Raw genomic sequence first — 25,356 nt, 5'->3', positions numbered from 1 at the left:
CATCTGAAAAAAAAAAATCCTCACTGGGACTCAGTGTTTATGATTTTGCCTGCTAAAACACGGTATCAGCATAGGCCTCTGTTTTGCACTTGTATGTTTAAAAAGGTAACGTGAACATGGAAATGGCTGCAGGAGGTCACACTGGAGATCCATCCAGTCCAGCAGTGGCCAATAGTACAGCATGGGGTCAACAAATACTGATGGGAAATTCTTCCAGTTTCTAACAGCCTGAAGTTCAAGCACTCGCCAGCCCAGAATTGATATTTGTGCTTAGTAGCCTTTGGTGGTTTGGGGCTTTTTTTTTTTTTAATGGATTTGTCTTATTTCTATTTTCTCAACATGCGTGCAGTTTGGCATTGATTGCTCTGCATGGTTTTGCTTGAGAAGGTATCTATTTTCGTTTGTTTTGAACCAAAAGAGTATCACTGGATGCAAGTATGATGCTGCGGTATTACACACAAGGGGAGAAGTTTTACACTTTTAAATGAGATAGGAGAGCTGCCTAACCAGACTTATGTATGCTATTTGAACCATATATGATAAAAGGAGCTGGAATTGGTTTTTATCTTCTCTGAAGGCAGGCAATTACAGCATCTATAAGGCTCAGCTATAAAGACTAAGAGCTTTAGAACTAAACTAGTGCAATGTTTATCCAGGCATAAAGATGCTGTGAAGATAAAGCTCATTACCTCAGGCCTTTCCAGATGGAGGGAGAAGTGTTATATTCATAATGACATATGGGAAGTACAGTGATATACAGCACTGAGCTGAAATTCTGGGCTGTGCTTGAATCATCTTACAAGATCTTTAGATGTTAAGATAGTTCTACATCTACTCAGTTTTGAGGGTGTCTGTGACCGAGGAGCTCTGCCTGTAACTTAACGCTGTTTAAATCTCTCTGGAGCACTCCAAGGGTCACAATACTGCCTTGTATCATCCCCTTCTGCTAAAACTTTTGCTGTGACACAATATTCATGCATATATAAAAAGACAGCAAAAGATTCAGTCTCTTTAAATCAACTGTAGATTAAATCTACCAAGAAGCTCTGTGGTTCATCCTTTCAACATTTTAGATCTTAGGGTATTTTTTTCCTCTAGAAGTCAGAGTAGGGTAATTACGGGGACACCTGCTGTCTTTAAAGGATGGGAAAAAGAACTTTTCCTTGGAAAACAGTCTAAAGATTGGTGGTTGAAATATTTAATACAAAAAATACAATTAAAATCTCAAGATAAGGAGCTGGAGGTTTGCTACATTTATTCATAAGTGGCATTTTTCACAAGCAAAAAAAATGGACCTTGGCATTTTCCAGGCCTAAGGTCAGCCAGAAAGCTAGGTGCAGACCTAGAGTTTAAAAGCATTTGCTAATTTTGAATAAATCTGTAAACAAAACTAACTGGATGAAATTCCTTCTAGACAAATCTAAGTGAAGCGTGTTGAATTATGTCAACAGGAAAAAATTTGACCTATCTTGTTTGTAAAATGTTGCACAAATATAACAAATAAATTGAGTAAACAGTTCCAGAAAGAGTGCAGCATCATCATTCAAAATATGTTCTAGGAGACATAAGGGTAGATGCTGAGCTGAAGACTTGCATCATGGAAAAAAAGCTAAATAAGGATTCAAATCTGCTCTAACACATTTAGCATTGTTGCTCTTATTTCTTTCTCTAGTTTATTTAGGATAGAAGCAAAATCTACTTATCAATCAGATAGGACCAAATTCACCTCTGGTGTAATTTAGCTGAATGTAAGACCAAGACTGAATGAGTATTTTGATTGCCAGGGGATGACAGACAGTGGGCATGGGTAAAGTGCAGGATCCAAGTCTATCTACATGCATTGCATATCCCAAATCAATGAGAATACTTATGCATGGAATCCAATGCATGGATTAAAAGCACTCCAGTAGCTAGTCCTGCACAGGAGGCCTGGTCCATTGGATTCACAGATATCTTCCTGTTCCTGTCCTCAGCTTCTGTGGGGTATTACTTCTTCCAGCAGGAGTTTCTTTTCAGGCCCTGCAGAGCCTGGCAAACTGGTGTGGGTAGCAGAAACTGCTTTTCACCAACTGTTGTGGCTCGGACCTGGGGACCGCTGTAGTGGGGGAGTTCTGAGAGGATGAGCCAGTAAATAATTCAAGCAGGCATGTATTTATGCTCAGCTTTTAGGCAATCTATCTGTTAACAACCAAAAATCAATCATTAATGAAACATACAGATCTAAACATGAAGCCTTAGTTCTACAGTACTGTGAGACTGTGGTTTCTGATGGCTACATTATTTGATGGTTCTTAGCCTCCAAGGCTGCGTTGGCTGAGTTTGAGAGCTCTCTGGCAGGGGAAGCCAGAACCAAAGGGAGTACATTCTCCCTTCCCCAAGCTCCACTGTGTGTCACTCGTGTAATGATCAGCTTTCCCATGGATCAAGACCAGCCTGGTCCAAAGGTTTAGTTCCTCTTTCCCTAGGTCAGAACCAATCTGTTCTGGCTTGTCAGACAGATTTTAGGTTCTTCTGCATGCAGGTCCAGTCCAGCCTCTTCGGGTGAGTGCTGCATGTTTGCAGACTGCATACTGGCCACCTCATTCCATCAAGTTTCTGCAGACTGGGTACAGTTATCTTAGCTCTACTATTTTTGTGCAACTATGCCAAGCAAACAGATATTACACAATATTTCACTTCCTACCCTAAATTAAACAGTCTTGTGGTATGTCTGGGTGCAAGGCAAACAGGATGCCTCATGTTTCTACTTTAACTCAAGCAGGCCTGTAGTATATCTGGGTACAATGCAAACAAAATATAATACACAAATAGGTCTTCACACTGTACAACTATCCCCACTGACTCTTGCTTCCTGCTATTCTGGAGGCAAACTAGCTGATCCCGCAACTGAGTACAGCACGATTTTCCTTCTTTTGTCAAATCACCTTTTACTCAGCATGGAGTTAGAGTCACTGACTCACCTGAGAACAACCTCCTCTCCTCCTCTACCTGAGCCACTAAACGCTGCCTTCTCATCATCAGATAGAAGCAAAAGATAAATGTGTATTAAAATGTTTTTTCTTTTTTAAAAAGGGAATGAGTCATTCATGTGCTTAAATATAAGATTGTAATTGTACACTTCTCTGACTTACAACTTTGTAGCAGCAACGATTACTTGTTTAATAAGGGTTGGATATAAATACTAGACAGAATTTATAATCTCTTGTTCTTCAACTGAGAACCACAGCAGATGGTTTCAGTCTATGCAGATTGAGAGCAAAGTAACACATTTTGTATTTCCAGAATAAATAGGAATAACTTAGCACCAATTACAGTTAGATCATGCAAAATAGGAAAGACAGCATTCTAAGCACTGAACATCTACTGATTTGAGCAGATTTTGAGATTATAAATATTACATTTGGCAGTTTAGAATCATTCACACCGCAAATGGATAAGAAACTATGAGAGAGAAGAATGAATCTGCAACAGGACTGGGATTTAGTTCCCCTTTCCTTTACATCACTCTTCCACTCAAGCCTTTACAGTAACTTCCAATATAGCTCTTTTTTTTTTGCAAGAACGCATGTTTAGAACTAGTTTTGTCATAGGAACAGTTCCTCTGAGTAAAACCCCTCTTACATCCTATCCATGACTGCAGAAGGTTAAATCAAAGCATTAAACAGGAGAGGACAGAAGTACTTATGGGACAGAAGGAGAAGTGCAAGGGAACGACACAACAGCATCAAACAAACGTCAGACAAACACCACAACAAATGATTCCGTCAGCGTGATTGGTATCAGTTCCAGCAGTTTTAACTGTTGTCTGGGTTTCTTACATATCAGAGCAAAGAAGAAATTTAACGAGGAATTGAAAGGTGATTTTAGATATTCATACATATAGGAAATCTCTCCTCAGTACAGTGGGTAGCGCAGGGAAAGCATGTGGGCAATGCAGACTGACATCATAGTATAACAGAAGAGGAGATTTTCCACAGAACCACCGCTTTGATGGCACAGACCTGCACATGGGCATGCCCAGGATCTCATACATGTTTGGTTTTGGTGCATAGCTCACCATCCCACAGCCCAGGTGGCTGAATTCATGCCCAATGTGAGCTGGCAATTCCAAGCCAGGCAACCTCTTGTCACTCTGTATGAGGACAACATCCAGGATGGAGAGAATGTTCTTCTGTATGGCAGCACCTGCCGTGGAGAAACGCATTTCTGTTGCTGAGTCAGTGCCAAGGCAGGTCCTTGTTTACCTTTGAGGAAAGACAGCAATGTAGTGCAGACTGGATATATGGATTTTGTCAGGAAGCGTCCACGCTGCAAGACGATGCCTGGTGTGTTTGTCAGTCCCATAGTTCCTGTTATCATCCAGTTTCTGACACAGAAATAGCTGTTGTACAGTTGAATTAAAATCATTATAGGGATTGAATAGAAGAAATTTTAAAAAAATTACTAATGAAGCTTTATAAGGGAGGAGAAGCCTTGAAAGTGAAAATAAGCCTTTGGAGAATAAAGGTTTTATTTTGTGGCCAAATTTGGGGAAACAGTATTGCAGCAATATTCTGAATGGCTGTGAAAGGCGAAAGATTGAAATCACTAGGACATTTACTCAGGAGAGAGAAAAGAATGTGACAGTTACTGAACTGAATAATAGACTTAGGTGTCGGCAAATTACAAGGGCAGAAGTTGCATTAAAGTGGGTTTTTTGATGAAACCCCAGATCACAATTGTAAACTGTTTGTTAAGCACAAGAAAGAGATGAAAAGAGAAAGGATGATGAGGCAATAAACAGGAAAGGCAGGTGAGTCTGAGAGCACTATTTTGATTAAGATGGGAGAGGTTACATCGTGCCTGGATCTGTGAAGAGGATAAACCAAAGAAGAATGAGGAGAAGACTGAAGATGATTAAGGTGTGATGAGCCGGCACCAGAAACTAAAAGAGAAGATGAGATTAAGTCCTTAGGAACATGGTCAGAAGAAGAAAAGAAATGAGAAATTTGAAATGTCAGCATCTGTCATGGCAGGAATAGCAAGTTACAGACGGGGGTAAGGGTATATATGTTTTCAGATCTGGTACATGGCTTCTCTGTCTCTTGTTCCAGTGTGGTGATCATGAATCATTGTGTCAGCTTTGGTGGTGGAAGACTGGCCCAGACTCTGGTGCAGTCATGCCGATGGCACCCAAGCTTGGTGCTGTGTCCTGAAAAGGGTCAACTTGGCAGCGATTTGTTTCACCACAGGTATCAAAGTGTGGAACAGCTGGATGCTAATAATCCACAAAGGTATCAAATCAGCCTGTCTGTTCCCTACAGACTTAATTACTCTCAAAGCTTTGGATATAAGACAAATGTAATTCCTATGCTTGTAATTATTATCCACAGAGCTGTGGAGGTAGCTCTGACTAGGTCTGCATCTTTTGATTTACATTAGGTAAAACAGACTCCTTCCCTGGGGACACACTTTGATGCAAGGGAAAGACTGATGTGACCTGGCGATAGCGAGGGCTATGCCAACAGAAGCATTAAGTCCTGGAAGGACCATTCAAGGTCAACAGATCACAGATTAAAGGATAAATAAAAAACAGCTTCTGGTCATCTAGGATGACCAGATGTAATAGCTAGGGGGTGGGAGGGGAAGTGAAAAAAAAAAAAAAGTTACTGAAATACTGTATGGCTCTTCTAATAAACAGGATAATAGACAAGGATGGCAGAAACTTATTTGTGCCGTAGGATACTGGCAGGGTGGGAAGCATTTGTTTTCAGATAAGATACTAACACACTAGAAAGCACCCTGGAAGTCTTACTAGGCAAAGTAAAAATATCCCTTTAAACTGCATAATAATAACTACTGCATAATAATAATTTGTCCAGAAGTCAAATTCATTCCTAGTAGAATTTTGTTGCCTCTAGGGAAGAAATGAAGATGTTGTCTCCTTTCATGCATGCATTCATTGTGTTGCGGTTTTTGTTACTATTTTTTTTTTGTAACCTCAACCCCGAGAGATTTAATGCATTTTTATTTATTTTTAAGTAGGCCACTGGTTTTCCTTTTCTACACTGTCCTCCTTCTAAAACAACTTGTAGCCTAAACCTTTATTTATTCTCTTTAGAATTGGGAAAAAAAAAAAGCTCTGCAGAAATTTCAAATCTACTTTAGCAATTCTATGCATTCCACTTTAACCTCACCCACTCAATACCCACCAGGCTGTTCTCAAGTTCTTGCCTTTCCATCTGCTAGTCCTTTACAGATGAGGATTTGAGGAGGAAGGCATCCCAGAAAGATGAAAGCTGCATACTGCAGAAAAGAGGAAACTTGTTCTTAAAGAGTATGACAAGGCAATGCAACTTGTTACTAAAACTGTCACCATTCTGGTCATGCATGATCTTTGTAAAAAGACAGTAACACACTGACCGTCAGGAACTTAAAATAAACCGGCCTGAAACTGCATCTCATGATGTCCTTCCTGCATTTATCTTCATGGAAAATTACAGTTACCTCTCCTCCCACCCCCTTAGAAGCCCTGCAGAACTTGGTAATACAATAACCCACAAAACATCAAAAAATAATTTACCCAGCATGAGGTGAGCAGTGACTGCTGTGAGGGAGCGACAAGAATTACGATACACGCAGGCAGTAACCGTGTACGGGGGAGTTCATCTCTGTTTGTTTGCCTGAAAGGTGGAGAGAGTGCAAAGGTAATTTTTTTTTTCGCTTGGGATGTTAGAGGCTGCAATATCACTGGTTGCATTTGGTGGGCACCCTGAAGCCCAGCCATGCCACAGGGACTGCTGTGTTACTCGGAGCTTGTGAAAGCAAGTTGAGCAACATTCAGACTCCCATCTCTGCCAGCAGATGTGAGGTTCACAGGCACTGTGGGAGGAAGACATAAATAATAAATGAGCGAAATAACGAAGAATAGCTGTGCCTAATTATAGTTCTAGCTGCCCTTTTGAATAAAGAAAGTTCAAAGCTGCTGCAAAAAGAGGCTGATCCCTTTTTTGAATGGTGTTTGAACTTCACGGATGATTAACATGGGAAACTCAGGAGATGCCATTGGAAGTCACATCAGCCTTTCATAGCCTTGTTGAAGAGAGAAGTAGTGTCTCTTACAGCAGTTTATTTACACATCAAAACATTCTTAAGCTTACATTAATATTTAGCCTGAATGCAGAAGCAATGTAAGAAGTGAAATTAAATTGCGTAGACTATTTGGAAGCTGTTCCTCCTTACAGCTTTTGGTACCTGAGCTGGGAGACTAACTTAGGAAAGCAGCTCTACAGGCTCTGTACATAGTCAGGAGAGAGACAGTTAACTACAGGAGGAGTGCACGTTCCTAACCTGGGCATTTAACTGTCTAATGCTAAGTGTGTGAATGCATTTAGCTCCTCATCCCTCTCTATTAACAGTTTAATTGAGAAGAATTTGTTCCTAGTGCCCTCCCCATGCTGCAAACCAGGAATTATGAATGCCTGATCACTGGGAACTGAATTTCTCTCAGACTAGGGGAACAGGATGCCAGGTTATAGATCAGTGGACTTGTGTTCTTTTCCCTCTCAGTGGTTTCTTCTGACTGACTGGTGGTCAGCACACATTCGCTTCACATTTTCCTATCTGTAACATAAACATAATAATTCCTAATCACATTCTAAAAGAGGTCTTCATCTTTGAATAGCAAAGTCTTAATTATACACCAACTGTGATTATTTAATTCCCAGCACAAATATCTACCCATATGGGCACATTTCAGTTATTGTTACATATTTCTAAATAACATGAGTAGTAGAAATAAAGGACAGTTTAAATTAAGATTCTTTCTAAACTTTAAGTGCATTTCCACTTTTGTACACGACATGAAATGTCCTTCCATATAAAGGTGAATTTTAAACTGGTACAGCATATTGAAGCAACTGCATTTGTAGAAAGTACAAATCTAATCAAGGGACTTATAAAATTGTACAATGCCTTTGTGCAAATAGTAAACACCATTGAGATGTTTTTCATCATCCCTTATTCTATCAGTGAAAGAATATTTCATATTGCTGTCATTAGACCTCAGTAATACTGAAGCAACATCTAGGAACATAAGCAATGTGTAGGTATGTTGAATAAAGTGCAGTATGTCATGAAAGAAGTACATTGTAAAGAAAAAAACATATCATGTGTTGCAAATCTGTAATACCATCTGCATACAGAACAGACTATATCAGGAAGGAATGCCATGAAGTCATATTCGAATTTAAGCACAGATTACATTATATTTAAATATTTATCAAACTTCATGACATAAGATAAAATAACTTGGTAAACCATGTATCAATATTTTTCATATCTCCACAGCTAATGCAAAACTTCTTATTCATTCAGTGGGTGTTGCACAAAGGATGCCAAGGTTAGAAGCATTTTATCTGCATTAGGTACACAATACTGCTTGAGCCTATTTTCATTGTCTTTCTCCATCATTTACTGGTACTACTACCATTTGCTTCAAGCAAACTACAGAACAGGCATGCAAATTTATCATTGCTAGTACTCAAGCCATGGAGGCAAAGTGATCATCAACAAAATAACTGAAATATATTTGTTGTGTACAATGGGCTGTGAAAGCTCGTATCTCACAAACCAGTGGGTCTGGTCCTTGGATGAGGAAAATCAATACAGTTCTCCCTCCTTCAGTGGAGACATACCACTTGCCACCAGCACAGAAGATATGGCCAGTTACCTGTGGCAGCATCATGCTGCTTCTTTAGAAGTATCTTTTCAGATGCTATAACGCTGCAATAAGCTTCCAGATTTCTCCGGGACACTGAAAGGATTATTAGCATCCCAGTCAGCCTCCCCCTACAACAGTATTCCCTGGTGTTCACTTCCAGTTTGGTTCTTAATTGTTATTCAACGCTGTGGCTAAGCATCTGTGTTGGGGGTTTTCTCCATGTTCTATGTGCCTTCTTGTTTTCTTTCCAGTCTCTGTTCTTCTGCAGTTACTTCTCTGAAGAAAAACGTCCTGCAGAAGTGGCTCCATGTACAACCTCAATATTACCCATACAGTTATCTTTCCTTGGAAGAGCTCCTTCTACGATGCTAATAAATACCCATTCTAATATTTACAGTTCTCAGGTGAGTGTGTTAAACGAGCAGGCGGTTCATTGCCTGTTTTGTCTCTACTTTGCTTACAGAAATGGGTGTCTGATCATACCTTACACTAATTCTGCTCTATAGTACATTTACCTTATTGAGCAACAGATATAATCTACCTGGACTTGTGCAAAGCTTTTGACACTGTCCCGCACGACATCCTTCTCTCTAAACTAGAGAGACATGGGTTTGATGGACAGACCACTCGGTGGATAAGGAATTGGCTGGATGGCCGCACTCAGAGAGTGGTGGTCAACAGCTCGATGTCCAAGTGGAGACCAGTCATGAGTGGCGTCCCTCAGGGGTCTGTGTTGGGCCCAGCCCTGTTCAACATCTTTGTCGGTGACATGGACAGTGGGATAGAGTGCACCCTCAGCAAGTTTGCCAATGACACCAAGCTGTGTGGTGCTGTCAACATGCTGGAAGGGAGGGATGCCATCCAGAGAGACCTTGACAGGCTGGAGAGGTGGGCCTGTGCCAACCTCATGAAGTTCAACCAGGCCAAGTGCGAGGTCCTGCACCTGGGTCATGGCAATCCCAGGCACAAATACAGGCTGGGTGGGGAATGGATTGAGAGCAGCCCTGAGGAGAAGGACTTGGGAGTGCTGGTGGATGAGAAGCTTAACATGAGCAGGCAATGCGGCCTCACGGCCCAGAAGGCCAACCGCATCCTGGGCTGCATCAAGAGGAGCGTAGCCAGCAGGTCGAGGGAGGTGATTCTCCCCCTCTACTCTGCCCTGGTGAGACCCCACCTGGAGGACTGTGTCCAGTTCTGGAGCCCCCAACATAAGAAGGACATGGACCAGCTGGAGAAAGTCCAGAGGAGGGCCACAAAGACAATAAGATGGCTGGAGCACCTTTCCTATGAGGACAGGCTGAGAGAGTTGGGGCTGTTCAGCCTGGAGAAGAGGAGGCTCCGGGGAGACCTGATAACGGTCTTCCAGTACCTCAAGGGGGCCTACAAGAAAGATGGGGAAAGGCTGTTTAGTAGGGCCTGTTGCAATAGGACGAGAGGTAATGGTTTTAAAATAGAGGGGGGTAGATTTAGATTAGAAATTAGGAAAATTTTTTTTACGATGCGAGTTATAGAACACTGGAACAGGTTGCCCAGAAAGGTGGTGGAGGCCCCATCCCTGGAAACGTTCAAGGCCAGGCTGGATGAGGCTCTGAGCAACCTGATCTAGTCAGGGATGTCCTTGCTCCTTGCAGGGGGGTTGGACTAGATGACCTTTGAAGGTCCCTTCCAACTCTAACCATTCTATGATTCTATGATTATTGATTAATTAAATCTAATATATCACAAGCATAGTGACATTTTTCCATCTGACACACTCCTGCCTATATAAGCCATTTTTTTTGCACAGTATTGCAATGTGAAGATTGCAACTGAGAAGGTTTTGGTTTTTTTAGGCCTTAATTAACACAATCTCTTCTGTTTGCCCCTTGTGTTTTCACACTTGCTAAAACAGATCACTGTACTGGTTCAGTATGAACGTACTAATGTATAATGCTGACCTTTCAGAAAGATCTTAACAGCTTTTTCTTTTTATTTTTTTCTTTTCCTCTTCTTTTTATTTTTTAAAATAGTTGACAGCAGACCTGATTCAAGGTGATTTAATGTGAAAAGAAGGCTGTGATACCATTCAATAGTATTTATATTCTCTCCAGATGACCTGTTTTCAGAAGAACCTCTTCAAAGGACTTGCTAGCATTCACAGTTGCTACACTGCAAATTACTTACTATAAATATTACTTAATGCTAGAGGATGTATCATAAAATAATTAAAATTGAATGTTCTCAAGTATGGTTAATATTACTTGTACTGCTATGGCCGGAAGTACTACTTTTGAATGTCAGAAAATAAACAGCAAATGCCTGTGCATGAATAATGGACCGAAGACAAATGAAAGCTGGTTTGTTTATTTTTGTATTTCAAGATGGAGACTAATGTAATAGTCATTAAATATCGCTAGCATGCTTCCATTTAAAACAAAAGCCTGAAAGCAATTATTTGGAATAATGCATGCTAATAGAGATATCCAATGACACAGTAACTAATTATTTGATTGCAAGAATAATTCGCTAGCCTATGTTTGCAGGAAACAATAGTATTCTCCATCTCTCCCTGACTAGCCCATGCAATTAGGGCTTGTGAGGCTGCTGGGGACGGGGTGTGAGGTTACAGAAAGAGGTAGTCTGGCCGTTTCTCACCTGTCCTTGCACACTTGTCTTATTGGAGAGACAGAGACAAGTACATCACGTGCAGCATTTCCAGACCCGTATCAAAGGAGTAAACACAGGGAGCCTTGTTCTCCTTAATGCACCTTCCTTTGTTGATGGGTTACACTGAAAAGGGAGTTGTCTGAACTCATTGCAGTCCATAAAAGACTCTTTTAGGAATCACTGGCGGTTTGAACAGCTGTATGCATCTGCTTTGCAGTGCGTGGGCAGGACGTTGGCACGTCAGTTCAGTGCATGCAGAAGGCAGAATGCACAGAGCAACGGGCATGTCTGCTGATCACTGGAGATACTGGACCCCCATTCAAGGCCACGCTGTTTCCAGTTTACTTTTTTACTACTGTAATCTATTGTAAGTAGACTGAGTTTAAACTACAAATGCTTCCAAATGCTTTTTCCTTGTAACACATTTATGAATTCCAAGTGAAAAATGCATATTGGGCTAACTTATATATATTTTACAGTATACAACAGAATGTTTATGATTTTTTTCTGCACAGGAACGACAGTACAAACCCATAATGTAGCCATGAAATCTTAAAAAAAAAAAATTTGCTCTGGTGTAGTTAATCCTGCTTTTTTGAATGTTTATATGAAGTAAAAAAGGGCCTTTGAACAGAAATAAGTAGATGAAAAATAAGTTAACACCTTGGATGAAGGAAAGCACTGTAAGGAAATTTGAATTTTTGTTTTATCAAATGTGTACTGAAAGTACTTGATACTCATAGTGTCAACTAGCAGATCACTACAATTTTTGCAAAAGTAAAATATATGTGGATAGATTTTCACTATACAGTGCATGAATTTAGCAAGGCTGCACTGAAAGCCAGGGTAGATAGCATCATAGAATCACAGAATGGTTAGAGTTGGAAGGGACCTTTAAAGGTCACCTAGTCCAACCCCCCTGCAAGAAGCAGGGACATCTCCAACCAGATCAGGTTGCTCAGAACCTCATCCAAACTGGCCTTGAATGTTTCCATGGATGGGGCATCCACAACTTCTTTGGGCAACTTGTTCCAGTGTCGAGAGGGTGGGGAGTGCATGGGAGATTCCTCCTGAGAGGGAAGAAGGGCATGGTAAGAGATGTTGGAAGATCAGCAGATGCTTTGCAAATCTGCAATGCTGAGTACTCATGGGTATGAAAAACTTCCTTCTTAGCTGTTATTTGAAAAATGTGGATTTATTTTACAGTGAAAAAATACATTTACATTCTTAATTGGAAGACGTGAACGGTCTGCACAAGGATCGACCTGTGGCTGATGTTTCTGACAACCTGTTGCATCCAAGGAAGAGCTTGTTACTTAGATTTTCTTCAGTCACGGTATTTGTACTGTATTGACTGAATTGTACTGTATAATGAGACTGTTTGTCAAAGGCCAAGAAGATAATAAAATGTTTAGTCTTGTTTTTTTTTTTCTGATCAAGGGAGGTCAAAACATAGATGCAAGCAGTTCAGACACTAAATATGCCAATCAACAAAACTGGATAGAGAGGAGCAAAATGAAGGACCAAAACCACCTTACCAGTTTCTGCAATTTCCCCCTATTTATTACAGATCCTTGATTCCAAAGGGATTTGTTTTTTCACGCTGATGTATGTCACAGAAGGTTAAAATTCACAGAATATTCTCATACAGATCCTGCGGTTTGCTTCCGTTATTGGACACAAACCTTCCACGCCCGATAGGACAGGAATTGTCAGCACCTGCAGGAGGGACAGTCCGGGTAACTCCTCCTTCCAAAGCCGGCAATCACGATACCTGCTCCCCGAGTAAAGCGACCGGCGACCCAGTCACCTAATTTTGGCTACGCGGCCACAAGGGAACGGGCAAACCGCCGCCCGCTAACGGCCGGCACGCGACCACAGGCTGCGCGCTCCCGCCCGGGCAGGCGGCCCGGCTGGCGGGCGCGGGCCCGCGCGCGCGCGCGCGCAGCCGGGCGTCGCCGGCGCATGCGCGGAGCGCGTCTCCTTGCCGCTGAGCGGAGGGCGAGCGTAGGCCTCAAGGAGAAGGAAGGGAAGTGGGGGCGCGGGGGTCGCTGTTTCTGTTGCCGGCGCCGCCATGTTCCTGTGTGCTCCCCTTCGGGCTGCGGCCGCAAGCTCGGTAAGGGGGAGGCCGCTGTGTCACGGGCGTCTGTCTCCGCCGGCTGGGGTCGGGCAGCCGCTCTGCTGGAGCAGGCCGCGGGAGAGGAGGAAGGGGGCCGCGGCGGGGACGGGGCTGCTGCCCTCGCCGTGGGCAGGCAGCGGGAGCGGGCGGCGGGGCACGGCCTCGGGGAAGAAGGGTGGGTGCAGCCGATGGAAGGGCGTCCCCGCCGGGTGTCTGGTTCGCGCTCGGGGCCTGCCGAAGTTGCCTGGCCGGCTCTAGGGCTGCGCTGCCGGCAGCAAATGAAAAAGGCTCCAGCGGTAACAGCTTGGTGCTTATCGTAGATTATTGGTAAGCTTCCCAAGTGGAAGTAATATTTCTGACTTGCCAGTGTTCGTAAGACTAACCTTTGGAAGGAAGCCTCTTAGTTTGTTTTTCAGTCAATATTCCCTTGGTCAGTTTGGGTCAGCTGTCCCAGATCTTACCCACCCCCAGCCTGCTGGTGAGGGGGGAATGTTGGAGAGGCAGCCTTGGTGCTGTGGGAGCACTGCTTAGCAGCAGCCAAAACACTGGCGTGTTATCAGCTGCTTTCTAGTTACCAATACAAAGCACGGCACTGAGGGCTGCTAAGGGGAAAATTAACTCTCTCTTAGCCAGAGCCAGTACAGTCTGAAATGGTCAAGATGAGTTAAGAGATGTGCTTTCCTAATAATGCAGAAGAGCCCTTAATATTCTTCTCTTGACTTAATTCAAATTGTAAGTGATGACATTAGAATTAATGTTATACAATTAGTGTAGAAATCAAGCTGGTTCTGAAAGCAGTCTCCAGCAGTTATGTAAATTATTAATACTATCTACTTTATTTCTTTTGTAGGTAAGACAAATCCGATACTTACATAGAACAGCAGTGTGTAATTCCAGTGGAGGAGCCTTATTTGTGGTAAGTAATTTTTGACCTTACCAGAAAGGAGATGTGTAAGAAGAGTTTGGTATATGCTTTTTTAATCTACCTAAAAGATTCTGATGGACAGAACTTGCTACAGAAGCCTGCTGGAATTTACAAAGAAAGATGTTTTTCAGTAGAACTTTTCATTGGAGTAGTGATGAAATATCAAAAGGTCTTATTTTAGTTTTTGACCTTGTGTTTCCTATATAGTGAAAACTCTTGTTTATTAATAGTAATGGTGATATTAGCAGCATTTGTGTGTGATTGCAGATGAGACTTCGTTTAAGCTTATTTCATTATAAAACAGTTTTGCTTTCTTTTTATATTGAAGTTAATTGATTTTGTAATTGAAGCTTATAATACTTCTTCCAGATGTAATTTCTTGCTTTCTAAAATTTGCTGTAGAATTACCCTTAGGTCCAGGTCTAGCTCTGTTCACTAGTAGTAGAAAAGTGCAGTTCTTGTTCATATTGTATGTCATATACCATGTTGCATAATGATTCATAATTGAGGCCATTAGGCATTATCATAATATGTATAAATAGCAATTGCAAAAAAAAAAGCCTTCAAATGTAAATATATAAAGCAGATGTATTGTCTGTCTACCTCTGAAGAGAACCTGAGGCATCTGAGAGGTGTATTCTGTCCCATTTTGCTCCATTCAGAGCTTTATTTAGTCTGCAGTTTAACAGCTGAGTAATTTGGCATTTTTCCAACATTTAGCAGAAATCAGCACTTTACTTGAGAATTCACCACTTTCTTGAAAACAGGTGCTCAACATTTTTGGACAGATTTTGTTGCTGTTGTTGTTGTTGCCTTTCTATAGCTCTCTCTACAGTTTTTCTCATAAGATGAAGTTAATGGGATTATAGTACACACTTATACTTTTTGGGAAACCTGAGCAGGCACTGATGATTTATGGAGTGAGAGCTGGTATTCAGGGATCAGAGGAAACGGTGTAGGCTGAAAACTTAGGGAACTTCACATGTAGTTTGAGGTTGGTGAAGACAGGCAAAAGGTGTCTTTGGCACCCTAGTGGTTGTTGGTGTCTGGCATATGAAGCTAGATAGCTTTGTAAATTCTCCAGGCATTTTTCAGGATTTATGTAACTACTTAAATTATTTGCTGGAGGGAGGAGCCTGAGACTAGAGAAAGGGAAGTAGAAATGAAAAAGTGTGTTTTAGTTAGCTGCTTGTGATTTCCAGCTGTTTTATTTAATAACATCATTCACTCCTTTTATTTTTATTTCACAACAGAATTTTTGCTAGCAAAGCATAGGAAATTATTTGTGTGGAGATTTATTTTTTTTTTCTTCTTAATTGGGTAATATTTGTTCTTCTATGAAGTAAAAGGCTATGAGAAGAAGATAGTTGGATATTGTTGTGTCTGCATGTTTGCCCAAACTATAATGAAAAACCTTTAGTGCAAGTTTCATGTTATTTAACACAGCAAATTTAAAGGGAAACTCTTCCTGTTGAGTTGAGCTGAAGGCATTATTTTAATCAACACTAGATGTTTGTATACAGTCAGAAAATGGGACATTTTTTTTCCCCAGATTTCTTTAGGGGAAAAAAGCAGCATTAAAAAATGTCTTATTTTTCTGGAATGTTGCAAGCAGATGAAGTGCCAAAGCTTGTTAAAAACTACTGGTGAAGGAATAGTAGGCTTACCTGGGAGTAACTCCAACCTGTTGTGGTGGTTCTCTTTGTATGTCAGTTTACACACAAGTGTCTTGGTTTTGTTTTGCAAAGCATATTGGTGCTTCTTGTTGCACTTCCCCTATGGGAAACCTGTATGTGAGGAAGGGAAATGCATACAGCCTATTCCTTGTGTAACAGCAGGGACACACTGGCAGGGGACCTGGTTGTCTTAATATCTAGTATTAAAAGGCAGTGCTGATTTGCATGCCCTTGTATCCCTTTGCAAACTTTTTTCATGCAAGTTTTTTCCTTACATGTTATTAGAAACATACAGAAGTAAGAAAACTCTATTGAAAATCATTTTTAATCTGAAACACCCGAGAAGAAACTTTCTCAACCATTAAACTGTCTGGTGCCATCACAGGCAGCTAGATCACACTTCCAGAAAGAGTGTATCAAGTTTAAAAATAGGTAAATTGTTTGCCCATAGTAATGTAAGAGAGCTGCTCCAAATCATCATATTTCTGATGGCTAGGGAAAGCCTGATTTCAAAGATACTTTTATTTACAATAGTTCCTTTTTTTTTTTTTTTTTAGCATACCTTATCTACCTTTGACTTTTACCTGTATTTAGCCTCCTTAACAGCTAAAACTGAACTCTTCTGCTTTGTGGTTTTCAATATATGTGTTATTCCTTAACACATCAACTGCCGTGATTTGAGCTTTTGACTTAGGGCTGCACAGGGGTTCAGTACAGAAGGTTAGAAAATTGCTGTATTATAGTTCTAGTTACTTGTGAAGATGGCCAGTGAAATACTTGGGTCTGAGAGCACTTCCACTGTTCTTAATTTGAGGGTTTTATATCTTAGGTTCTACTGGAATAGTCAGTGTAGGGCACTTTTCCCCTTGGAGCAGAAGTAGTAAGTTTCCTTTAATTGCTGATTTGATATGGACTCTTAAGAGGTTGTTGCTCTTAACATCTTTTCCTCTGCAGAGCACACAGTTTTCATTTTGGTTTACAGTGTTTCGGACTGGTGTTTACCACAGGGCATAGGTCAGGTTCAGGCCAACATTTTTGTAGTATACATGAAAGCTAGATTATTCTTGTTATTCTATTGTAATTTTTCAGCATTCTTTAATAATTCTCTGTGTCAAGGAAGACAGATGATTAGATCACTGGAAAAGAATAATAAAATGGCGCAGGCTGATGTAGTAAAAAGAATGAGATGAACATTGAGCAGCCTTAGTACCTTCCATGGGAGAGTACCATCATCTGTGGGGATGGTATGGCTTGGGTAGGCCTTCACGGTGCAGTTGTTCACACTTTAAGCAGGTCAAGCTGAATGCTGCCGTACAAACGTGATACACGCAGGCTATGCATGGAATGAAAACATACTGTGTAAGACTTCAGGAAATAGGGGAGCATGAGAAGGGAATTGGAAAAAATGTGTGGGTAGAGTTTGACCTTGCTTTTCAACAAATTGCTGTAGTTGGTACGGACATAATTGTTTGTACTTTTTGTATGGAGGAAGCCTTAATGTATTGGTTACTTCTTGTGAGCATCCCTTGTACGAGGAAAGGCTGAGTGAGCTGGGACTGTGAGAGAAGAGAAGGCTGTAAGAGGGGGAATCTTATCAATGTCTTGGAATACCTGAAGGGAGGGTGCAAAGAGGATGGAGCCAGGCTCTTTTCAGTGGTGCCCAGTGACAGGAGCAGGGGGAATGGGCACAACCTGAAACACAGGAGGCTCCCTCTGAACAGCAGGAAACACTTTTTTACTCTGAGAGTGACTGAGCACTGGCACAGGTTGCCTATGGAGGTTATGGAGTCTCTATCCAAGCTTGAGTACTGTGCAATTTTTATCTGAAATACATCAGTTTTATTCAAGCAACTCAACTGTAACTATCCTAATAAGAAATATTTTACAACAGTAATTCTGTCATGAATAATTTCCTGACAACCCTAATTTTTACATGTTTTCTTTCTTTTCCTGAAGCACAGAGATAGTCCTGAAAATAATCCAGATACTCCATTTGAGTTCACACCTGAAAACCAAAAGGTATGCAGACAAATGTTAAATACACAGACTTTGTCTTTAGATCAGTACTGATATTCTTTTTTTTTCCCGCTCTTTCCTTTTAAAAAGCGAATAGAAGCAATCATAGACAACTACCCAGGGGGACACAAGTCTGCAGCTGTCATGGCCGTACTAGATTTGGCCCAAAGGCAGCATGGATGGTTGCCCATATCAGCTATGAACAAGGTATTTAGTACTTAATTATTTTTCAAGCATAATTTTACCTTTTTTTAATATCTTCCTAGAATATTAGCATTTACTTATCAAAGCGTACATGTGGCAAAGAATTGTGAGGATTCCCTAAGGGAAGACTAACACAGGGAACTCCAGGCTCTGTAGAATAAGAGTGGTGGGGTTTTTCTCTTCATATCAGTGGCACTACGCACATTGCCAGAATTGTACTTAATCTCTAGGCCTGTAAAGACTTCTGCAAAGTAGTGTTGGGGCAGTGTATGTCACTAGTGTTTTATAGTGCCTTGCAGCAAGTGCCCGGAAGACTTGTCAAATTATTTATTAAAATTGTTTGAAGATAAGCAAGAAAACAACTACGCTCTCTAAAGTGATAGGCTGCATGACAGTAATCAAATACCAATAAATAAAAATTCTGGTTTATATTCATATGAATAAATATTATCCTGTTTTGTGTTACAATCTGGCATACCATCAGTTCTAAAGTTTTAAATTCAATCAAGATATGCTAAGTGAGCATTGTGAGCATTACAGAAATTACTGAAGGAGTTAAGTGCACATTTAGAAAAGGGCAACTTACGTCTGCTGCTGTTTCTACAGTGTAGCATAGAGCCTCAAATCTCTGTTAACACTGAATGGGAAAAGTATTTTTGTTTATTTACTCTTAAGTTTTGGATTGATACTACATTTAAAATGATCTTGAGATTTTTAAGTGAAGAAATATTTTCTGTGAATTGTTATTTGCTTGCTATAAAGACTGGAACATAAAAAAAAACCTCTTGAAAACAGTCAGTTCTCAACCCGAGCAGTTTGCTGGAGTTAAAGGTTAATGAGGTCAGGGATACTTACACCAGAACCGGCTCCATGGACATTGTGCTTCACTCCCTATTTATTGGCTCTGATGCCGATCTGCAGATGTAGCCACGGCCTTTCTAAGGCCAGCCCTGGAGTGTCACAGAACCCGAGACAGATGTATCTGAATTAGGTGAGCCTAGTACCAACCTGTAAGTATTCCCTTACCAAAGGGCCTGTGTGGGCAGATGCGTACAAGTTTGTTCATTCATACAGCAAAAGAGCAGAAGTGCAGTGTGAGCTGGAGGTGACAATGAAACCTGGAACCCAGCTGACTCCTCACATCTAGGTTGTATGTGATGCTAGATGCTGGAGGGGAATTCACGTGAGCTCCTCACTGCGCTAATCTGTGGCTTAGTGGATTTTGTGCTTGAGCAGAGTGACTAGTCAGAGTAACTCCGGTGTCTTTTCTTGGCACTTCTGTACAGCTGTGCTACAATACCCATCCCCTCCCTCTTATTTATCCATTACTGCAGATGGAGGACAGGTGACTTTATTGCAATGGTTTGTTAAGTGCCTTTACTGATGCCCTGTGAGAGTTCAATATAGTGTCTGTTTTCCCCTTGTTGCAGGTTGCTGAAATTTTAGAAATGCCTCCCATGAGGGTGTATGAAGTAGCAACCTTCTATACAATGTATAATCGCAAACCTGTTGGGAAATACCATATTCAGGTCTGCACTACCACGCCTTGCATGCTGCGAGACTCTGATAGTATTTTAGAAGCCATTAAGAAGAAACTTGGTAAAATTTTGTAATATACTTCATATTTTTTAACCTTTGTTTAATGATACTGCAGTAATTTTTTTATATGGTAGGGACAGAGCAACTGTATTGAAAATACAGAGCGAAATCACTGGCTAAGAGGCATTAAACACTTCGAATTTCAGAGTTGGTATTTGTTATTTTTTAAGATTTAAGTACAGTAGAGCAGAAAAGGCCATTGTCTGGAGTGCCATTTAGTGGTCTTAAAGTGGTGTTAAAGGCAATTAGCCAGGAAATGCATTATTCTAATATAACTCTTGGACTGAGAAATTAAGCCCTATCCCATATATGAAAGGATTCTGAATGCTATGGCACATTTTATATGAAAAATAATATTTTTAAGCTATATGCCATAAGAAAGTGAAGGGGTTTTTTTTGGTGGTTTTTTTTTGGTTTTTTTTTTTCACTTAAGTAAGGGGATAGAATCATAGAATAATTTGGGTTGGAAGGAACCTTAAGGATCATCTAGTTTCAACCCCACTGCCCTGCGCAGCGACACATTCCACTAGATCAGGTTGCTCAAAGCCCCATCCAGCCTGGCCTTGAACACTTCCAGGGATGGGGCATCCACATTCTTTAGGCAACCTGTTCCAGTGTCTCACCACCTTCACCATAAAGCATTTCTTCCTAATATCTAAGCTATATCTACCCTCTTTCAGTTTAAAACTGTTACCCCTCTTTCTATCATCTCTACGCTCTCTGATAAAAGAGTCCCTTCCCATCTTTTTTATAAGCCCCTTTTAGGTACTGGAAGACCTTAGTCTCCCCAGAGCCCCAACTCTCTCGGCCTGTCCTCACAGGAGAGGTGCTGCAACCCTCTGATCATCTTTGTGGCCCTCCTCTGGACTTGCTCAAACAAGTTCATGTCCTTCTTATGTTGGGGGCTTCAGAGCTGGACACAGTACCCCAGGTCTCATGAGAGCAGAGCAGAGGAGCAGAATCACCTCCCTCAACCTGCTGGCCACGCTGCTTTTGATGCAACCCAGGATGCGGTTGGCATTCAGGGCTGTGAGCGCACATTGCTGGCTCATACCCAGTTTTTCATCCACTGATACCCCCAAGTCCTTGCCTCAGGCCTGCTCTCAATCCATTTGCTTCTATTTGTGCCTGGGATTGTGCTGACCTTTGCACTTGGCCTTGAACTTCATGAAGTTTTCACAGGCCTGCCACTCTAGCCTGTCAAGGTCCCTCTGGATGGCAAACATGACGTTAACATAACTTACAAATTCTCCATGGAGAAAGTAAATTGAGAGTGCTGCATCATATGAGATATAAGGAGAACCCATGGGTTTTGTGTGGGGGTTGGTTTTTGGTGGTTTATTTTTTTCCCTCCTTGTTGGGTGGTTGTGGGGAGAAGAGTGAGTAAGATCAGCAATGAACAGCTCTTCCCCTTTAATGAAGTCACAATCTGTGCTAACATTTCTGAAGAACCACTGTGATAAGAGCTGCAGAACAACTGCATTTCCTATGTTCAGTTATCTGGAAAAGGCATATTTAGATGAAATTTGTCTTTATTACTGCAAAGATAGCTTAATTTTAACTGAAACTCTTAGCTTGAGAAATCAAAGCATTAAGGATGGCTGTGTAGCTCGTACTGAGACACAGGCCTTACTTAGACTTTTGTTAGTTTTTTCCCCCTTTTCAGCATTCATCCTTCCTTGGAGTATTTTGTAGAGATCAGACTCTGAGATGTTATTTTGGCTAACCTGCCCTCTGGGGAAGGTCTGTATCTGTAACGAGAACAATAATGTGTCACGGAAGCTAAGTATGTGTATAGAGTTGTTCGGGAAGTGTTTCTGTATAAACTTGGAAGTTTATGAATTTATAGCCAACAATGTTAATGCTTGGATATTGGTTAACTTGGGAATTCAGTACTCAATCCTGTACATTAAGGCATTTCATATCAGCACATGAAAGCTATGTTTTCCCTATTTTTCCATTCTATTGTATGTTCATAAGTAGGGCTGTTCTGTTTCTTAAAATTGTCATTTCATGGTTATTTTTGTAAATGTATGTAAATGAGGTCTCAAATGTATCTGAAGACTGACTTCACAGTTTACTAGAATCTTTGTTTAATGGAAACATTTTTGACTAATTTAAGAGGATTTAACTATGCAAATGTTTTTAGGGCCAACATACAAGTAATGAAAAGACTATGGAGTACTTAAGACTCATGCTTTATTAATCTTGTTCAATAACCATTGCTGAACCTAATATTCTTTATTGGTTTAGGTATAAAAGTTGGGGAAACAACACCTGATAAACTCTTCACGCTGATAGAAGTGGAATGTTTAGGCGCTTGTGTAAATGCACCAATGGTACAAATAAATGACAATTACTATGTAAGTATTGCATTCCCTTTTAAAAGATTAAACTTTTTTGCTGGGTTACCTGCATTTTCACTTGTTTCACATTCAGAAGTTCTGGTCAAATTCCTATTGGCAGGGACAATTTATAACCTTGAGCATCTTCTAGTTTCTAGGCCTTGTCCTGGAACACTTCATCTGTATCACACTGTACTGCTGTATTTTTCCTTTCAGTTACTGTCTTGATTTGTACAAGTGGGGTGATGCATTTTTGTGATAGTGGTCTTCCTATAACTCTGGAGTTTTTAAATAGGTATTTGATAAGCTTTTAAAAACACTTTAAAGCAACCTGTTGGAAAGTATGGACTGGTTTAACACTATTTTTGAACTTCAGGACTTATGAATTATTGGCATCACTTGGATGCCAACAGACCAAAGGAATTAATGTATTGACTGAATCCAGCTTTTTAAAAAAAACTTACTATTAAAATATTTTGTTATCACAGTTTGATTTTTTTTAAGAACTGTTCTCTTAACTGTACCCACAATTTTTTTTTTTTTTTTTTACTCACAGCTGACACCATTTTGCAGTATATGCAATGGCATGTGCAAAGTGGGTGGGCTCCACTCACTAATACACCAAGGAAGCGGAAAACACAAACCCATCTTATAGATGACCCACCTAAACACTGTTAGTTTTTGACATAATTTCTGTAACTATAAGTAAAACAAATTTTAACATGAAAATGGCAGTAGGCTTTTTAATTTTCCTAGTTCTTTTAAACCAGTATGTGTTTTAATGGACAGGATCAAAATTAGGATCACACCTAAGAGAGCCACTCTCATGAATTTTGAATGCTGTAATTACCACAGTTGCTGACTTTTTTGTGTGGTGTTTTGTTTTGGTTTTTTTAGGAAGATTTGACACCTAAAGATATTGAAGACATAATTGATGAGCTAAAGGCTGGCAAAGTTCCCAAACCTGGCCCAAGGTATGCTATATTTGTATAATACTGGCCACCTACTTGAAGGCTGATCCTTTTGAGAAACCAAATTCCTGTTCCAGTGATTTGAGTCACAACCTACCACTAAAAAAGCATTAGTTAATTTACTGAACAGAATAGCATGCATTCAGTGACTTTGTGTATGTTCAAAACCAAAAAGAACTGGAAAGAACTGAATTTTTATGTTCTTGGCGACTGACTAGAAGATCATAAAATGTGAAAACATTCTGATTTGGCTTAGTACCCAATACATAAATGATACCACCCTGTAGGATTTTTTTTGTCTAGATCATGTAAATAAACACATGCCTGTTAACGGGGGGGGGGGGGGGGGGGTGGTGTGGTTTTTTTTGTTTGTTTTCATTTCTGACAAAAAAAAAAAGAGATTGCAAGTTTAGAACTTTTATCTATGTTACTTCCCATTTTTCTTAGTTAGCCCAACTACGCATATGTATGTGTGAATGGAAGAATTAGACTATTACCTATTCCTACTACTTCTGTTTTTTTAATACAAGAACAATGATCTTAAAACAGCTATAGTTTTCAAACATGGGGAAACATTTTTAACAAAAATTACTGATACAATTGGATACTACCTTTGGTATTACTGGGATTAGCATAACTTTTCTCTGTCCAACCTGTAAATACATAAAAACTTAGTGGTCTTAGTTTTGTAACTGAAATGCAAGATATCTAGTCACTACTCCAATTTTGAATCCTTCTGATTTAAAAGTAGCATCACACACTTCTGAAGGATGGATAGAAAGAGTGAAAGAAAAAAAAAATTACTTCAGCCTTAAATTAGATTTGTAACTGTCTCCTATCTAGTGATTAAACAGTATCTGAGATTATAACAATACCAGAAATGAATAAAACTGCTTTCATTTTTTAGGAGCGGACGTTTTTCTTGTGAGCCAGCTGGTGGCCTTACTTCTCTTACTGAACCACCCAAAGGACCAGGTTTTGGAGTTCGAGCTGACCTCTAAGGATTTTTGTAATATAAGATGAACTGTCTGAAAATAATAAAGTAACTTTAATCTCAGTAAAGTTATGTACATTCTAATACTTTGTTTAAAAAATGAAGAAAGCAACAGCAATTAGAATATCTACCTTGTGGTGGTTTTAATTATTGCAATGCATAGTCTTAGATTATAAGAAAAGTGATTCTGTAGACTGTAAAGTGACTCGCTGAAAGAGTCCACTTTTGGTCAGAGAGAGATGAAAGTTGCATCTTTTGATCTGTCATTGAAAATTCTTTCAACTTTTTCTAAGGTTCTTTGAAAAAGCAACAAAACTAACTATATTAGAAGTCCAGCAAATGCAGAAGGGAACAAACTGAAAGGAGATTATCTGACAAAACTTCATCATGTTACTTTTAATTGCAGTTTAAAAACAGAAAGCAAACAGGAAAGGCGATCTAAGCTGTGTTGCATAAAAAAACCCCAAACAAACAAAAACAAGCAGCAACCTGGTACGTTCAGTAAAAAGTGGTGGTTCTTCAGTCATCTTCTTACTACAATTCAGTGTCGTAGTGACCAGGAAAAATGTGAATATTATCCTTTTATCATGTTACAAAAAACCCTCCAGACACCAATAGTACCCTACTAAAAGAATGAACAGCAGCAAGAAACCACCTCTAGTACAAATTTATTTAATACAGCCAAGGTATACAGTTGGGGGAAGACAGAATATACCAACAGTTTAATACATGGCTAAGTAATACATGAAACTAGTTACTTGATTCACAGATCCTTCTTTCATGTTACTGCTGTGTATCAACTACTTTTAAGTAATTGTGTGAAACTGAGGTATTTTTAGTATATAAACCTGCCAAGTTTGAAACTTCCAGGTATAGAAAAACAAAACTCTAGAATGCTGGACTCCTCCCATTTGTAACGCTAGACAGAAGTTGTTTGCCTTGTCCCACTTCCCCCCTATTCACTCCATCTGTACATGAAAGTCTTCATGGTCCTCAACAGTTTCCCATTTGTTAGAGATCATGTTAGTGCTGTTCCACAGAAAACCGTCAGTCATTCTGATGCAACACCCAACAGTCTGCCAATCACTTGACTACAGAAGGGTAATTTACATTATCCTTATTGCATGGTACAAAACTTATACACCACTCTTTAAATTGAA

At 40.2% G+C, this 25,356-nt stretch overlaps 1 protein-coding gene across 1 annotated transcript; it reads left to right on the top strand.

Annotated features, from left to right (window-relative positions):
* The first annotated feature begins 13,304 nt into the window (after nt 1-13,304).
* Nucleotides 13,305-24,264, top strand: NDUFV2 (NADH:ubiquinone oxidoreductase core subunit V2). The gene is made up of 8 exons (XM_086740631.1): nt 13,305-13,463; nt 14,317-14,382; nt 18,024-18,086; nt 18,174-18,290; nt 19,718-19,886; nt 22,140-22,249; nt 23,129-23,205; nt 24,110-24,264. The coding sequence occupies exons 1-8, from the start codon at nt 13,422-13,424 to the stop codon at nt 24,201-24,203; spliced, it is 738 nt and encodes a 245-aa protein (XP_086596757.1). The 5' UTR covers nt 13,305-13,421; the 3' UTR covers nt 24,204-24,264.
* The last annotated feature ends 1,092 nt before the right edge of the window (nt 24,265-25,356 follow it).

Source organism: Chlamydotis macqueenii, chromosome 2 (assembly GCF_036417535.1).
Source record: "Chlamydotis macqueenii isolate bChlMac1 chromosome 2, bChlMac1.mat, whole genome shotgun sequence".
Lineage (NCBI taxonomy): Eukaryota > Metazoa > Chordata > Aves > Otidiformes > Otididae > Chlamydotis > Chlamydotis macqueenii.
Note: the sequence above shows the minus strand (reverse complement) of the source record. Positions and strands in the feature narration are given on the sequence as shown.

Bases quoted from the DNA above. Each gene is read 5' to 3' on its own strand.
- NDUFV2 (XM_086740631.1), top strand. From the start codon at position 13,422: ATGTTCCTGTGTGCTCCCCTTCGGGCTGCGGCCGCAAGCTCG. The intron at 18,087-18,173 runs GTATGCAGACAA...CCTTTTAAAAAG, and splicing joins TCACACCTGAAAACCAAAAG to CGAATAGAAGCAATCATAGA. The intron at 22,250-23,128 runs GTAAGTATTGCA...TGGTTTTTTTAG, and splicing joins AAATAAATGACAATTACTAT to GAAGATTTGACACCTAAAGA.